Source organism: Zosterops lateralis (assembly GCF_965231275.1).
Source record: "Zosterops lateralis genome assembly, chromosome: Z".
Lineage (NCBI taxonomy): Eukaryota > Metazoa > Chordata > Aves > Passeriformes > Zosteropidae > Zosterops > Zosterops lateralis.
The window spans coordinates 2,312,350-2,316,064 of record NC_139800.1 but is presented as its reverse complement, the minus strand read 5'-3'; the positions used below and the strand labels follow the sequence as shown (position 1 = coordinate 2,316,064).

Genomic DNA, 3,715 nt, shown 5'->3' with positions numbered 1-3,715 from the left:
TTTTCCAAAGCCAGCTTTGTGGAGGGAGCACACATCCTGCAGGAAACCTGAAGGAAACGTGCAGGGTTGGGTCAGGGCACCCATCCCAAAAGAAGGGTTGGATTACTTCCTGCCAAGTGTCAGTCTGGGTTGAGGGGGTCAGGACATGGAGGGATAGCTACAAACATTGCAAACAGCCTGCTGGGACAGGCATTCACCAAATAAATCTGATATTTTGGTGATATTTTTGTTGGCTTCCAGGACTGGCCTGTGGGGGCTGCACCCAGGCCTGGCATTTAAATGCTTGGCATGTTGTGTGTACAGCAGTGCCACCATGGAAAGAAGCAGTTTCCCATGGAAGTGGGTGTTCCTGGGATGCTTTCCCAGCTGGGCAAAGGGCTTTGGGCCACCCTGATTTTGGGAGTGGGGTGAGCAGCAGGGGTTTGACCAGGAGGCCATGATGGGCCATGTCTGACTGTGGCTTGGTCTGAGAGGTCATTGAGGACCTGGCACCCAACTTGATGATGGGGAGTGCCCAGTTCCTGACCTGCTGGTGGGAGATTTACAGTGCCTGACTGGAGTCAGGGGGCACAGACTGCCCGACATGGTGCTGGGGGGTTACAGCCCTGCACATCCCCACCCGGGGAGCCCTCCCGCCCGGGGTGGGGGTGTCAGTAACCACAGAGAAGGGAAAGGGGCCTGCCAGAGCATTTACATCCTTGTAGAGGGGCTGCTCCTCGGGCGCCGGGTGATGTGCCGGGCTGCTGCCGCCGCTGCCCGCCCGCGGGGCCCCTGCAGGCGGCTGCGGTGGGGCTTGACCATCGCCAGGCTTCTCCTCGACGGCAGGACGGGGGAAGGGTCCAGCGGCGGGGCGGCCCTTCTCCGGCAGCCCCCGGGCGGGTGGGAAGCGGCCGCCGGCCGCCAAGGGGTCTCCTCCGCGGGGCTCTTCCTCGCCCTCCTCCTCCTCGTCCTCTTCCTCCTCCTCGGGGGGCTTGTGCCCTTCGACGTCCACCTCGGGCTCGTCTTCCTCCTCCTCCTCCTCCTCCTCCTCGCTGCTCTCTTCGCTGGCGAAGCTGCAGCTGGTTCCTCCGGGGGAGAGGAGGCGGTGCGCGGCGTGCGGAGGGTGCGGGTGCCTCTCGCATCCCGCGTCCTCGGGGGGCGGCGGCGGCGGCGGCGGCAGCAGCAGCTGCAGGGGCGATGCGGAGCGCGGGGGGCCGCCCCCGCCCCCGCCGTGCAGCTTGGCCAGGCTCTCCGAGTCCTCCTTGCCGCCCACCGGGCGGAAGGCGCTGGAGTGGTGGTACCCCCCGCCCGCCTTGCGCCCTCCCGCCGCCTCCAGCAGGTGCGGGTGGTGCGGGGGGACCCTCCCGCCGCCCCCGCCGCCACCGCTGCCCCCGTCGGAAGCGGCGGGCGAGGCGGGCTCGGCGCTGCCACCGGGGGGCGACTCGAACAGCGGGTCCCGGGCGGCGGCGGCGGCGGCGGAGGGCGCGGACGGGGGGGCGGCGGCGGGCGGCGTCCCCAGCCCCGCCGGCCCCGTCCCCAGCCCCGCCGGCCCCGCCTCGCCGCCGGGCTCCGACAGGTCCAGGAAAGCCTGGCGCAGCAGGCCGGCCCCGTCCCCTCCCAGCGAGCACCCCAGGGCGCCGGGGGGCTGCGGCGGCGGCTGCAGGTAGGTGGGCACCGGCAGCCCGCCCGGGGTGCGCGGCGGCCAAAACATGCAGAAGGGCGGGTAGAAGGCGGCGTCCTTCCTGCCCGGCCAGAAGAGCCCCGAGAGCCCCCCGCCCGCCGCCGCCGCCGCCGCCGCCGCCCCGCCGGCTTTGTGCGCGCCCGCCCCGCCGAGGGCATCGCCGCCGCCGCCCTCCTCCTTCTTGTGGCAGAGCCCGAAGGCGGCGGCGGGGAAGCCGTAGGGGTGCGGGAAGAGCCCTCCGCAGCCGGGGAATTTCTGGAGCATGCCGCCGAAGGAGCCCTTGCTGGGCACCGGGATGACGGGGTAGCTCCGCGGGCTTTTTCCGCCGTGCGCCGCCGCCGCCACCGCCTCCTGCAGCTCCTCGTCCTCCTCGAAGCGCGGCCGCTTCTGGTGCAGGTCGGGCGGGGCGGCCAGGAGGTGCGGGCTGAGCAGCCCGCCGCCCACCACCGCCGCCGCCTTCACCGAGCCCAGGGGGTGGCAGGCGGCGGGGGCGGCGGCGGCGGGGGCCGGCGGGGCGGGCGGCAGGGCGCGCTTGCGGCTGCCCCCGTTGAACATGGCCTTGACGTCCTCCCAGGCGAAGACCAGCTCGTCCTGGGGGCTCTTGTCGGTCAGCTTCAGGTGGCGGCGCCAGGAGTTGAAGTTGGCGGCGTCGGGCTGGGTGTACTTGGCGTCGGGGGTGCGGTGCGAGTGGAAGATGAACTTGTTGGGCGAGAAGTACATGCTGCAGTAGCTGCACTTGATGCACTTGGCCCGGGAGCTGTTGTAGCGGGCCGGGATGAAGCTCCCGCGGCATCCCCAGGCGCACTCGTGGGACACGTCGAAGGCGAAGTTATCCGGCAGTTTGGGGGGCCGGTTCTCCCCCAGGAAGGACTTGCAGAGCCGCTCTGCCTCCCTCTTGGTGATCATGCCGCAGCGGCGGGAGGAGATGGGCATGGCCCCGGCCCTCCGCAGGATCTCCAGCTGCACCGGCGTGCACTGCACGCAGGTGATGCCCAGGGCCACCCGCCGGTTGTGGATCTCGTTGTAGCTGAAGTTTTTGAGCAGCGTGTTGGAGATCTGCGCCAGGCACAGCCGCTCCTGCCCGTCGATGACCAGCGAGACGATGGGGATGCCGTAGAGGATCACCTGCCCCACCTGGTTGGGCTTCATGGCGGCGTGGCCGGCCCTCGGCTGGTTCATGGGGTCCGGCGGGTAGGCGCTGGACGGCGACGGCAGCAGGATGTCGGTGGGGCCGGGCAGAGGGCTGGTCGCCATCGTCTCAGCGCCGGGGGGGCTGCTCTGCTCCAGCTGCGGGAGGGGAGGGGGACAGAGACACAGCGCCGTCAGCCCAGCCCTGGGGGGATGGAGGGTCTGTCCCCGCCGCACGCACCCCCCTCTCCCTCCTCTCAGCTCTGCCGGCGTGGGGAGGCGCTACCCTTGGGGAGCTTCGCTCAGCAAAACCCAAAACCCCCCAAACCCGCTCTGTCCTGGCCGGGGGTGTCCCCGGAGCTGTCCCCACCCGGCTGTGCGCGTCCCACCCTTCCCAACGCGGGGACGGGACACCAGCGAGCCGCCCCCGTTCGGAAGAACCCCCGACCCCAAACACGCAGCAGAGACGCGTGTCCGCCCTGGAAACCCGCCGCCACCCGGGAGAGCTCCACGCGGAGCACACGGCGGCCGAGCAGAGATCCGCGGGACGGTAAAGCACGGCAGATGAAGGGAAAAAACCCCACCAACCCCAAAGTTCCGCTGCTCCCCCTGAGCATCCTCCCCTACCCGGCGCCCCCGTTACCTCCGCGGACCTTCCGTGCCGCCGCCGGACTTTCCTCCTCCTCCTGCTCCTCCAGCAGCCGCGGGGAGGGAGGGAGGGAAGCGCATCCCGCTCCCGCCGCCGCGGCCGGACCGAGCCCCCCGCCCCCGGAGCGGCGGCCCCCGCTGACGTCACCGGCCCGGGGGGGCGGACGGGGCCGGACCCACCGCACGCCCCCTCCCCGCTCGGTGGGTGGCGAGCGGGGCTGGGGGCGGCTCCCCCATCCCTCTCGTCCTCCCTCTCTCTCTCTCTCTCTCTCTCTCTCC

At 71.0% G+C, this 3,715-nt stretch overlaps 1 protein-coding gene across 1 annotated transcript in view; it reads right to left on the bottom strand.

Annotated features, from left to right (window-relative positions):
- The window catches only part of SKOR2 (SKI family transcriptional corepressor 2), a gene marked incomplete at both ends in the record, with an annotated part of 24,470 nt that extends 21,556 nt beyond the window's left edge, over nucleotides 1-2,914 (bottom strand). The window contains one exon of the mRNA XM_083883416.1: nucleotides 695-2,914. Within this exon, the coding sequence (XP_083739542.1) occupies nucleotides 695-2,914 (2,220 nt within the window). The remainder of the gene's footprint in view (nucleotides 1-694) is intronic.
- Between the last annotated feature and the right edge of the window lie 801 nt (nucleotides 2,915-3,715).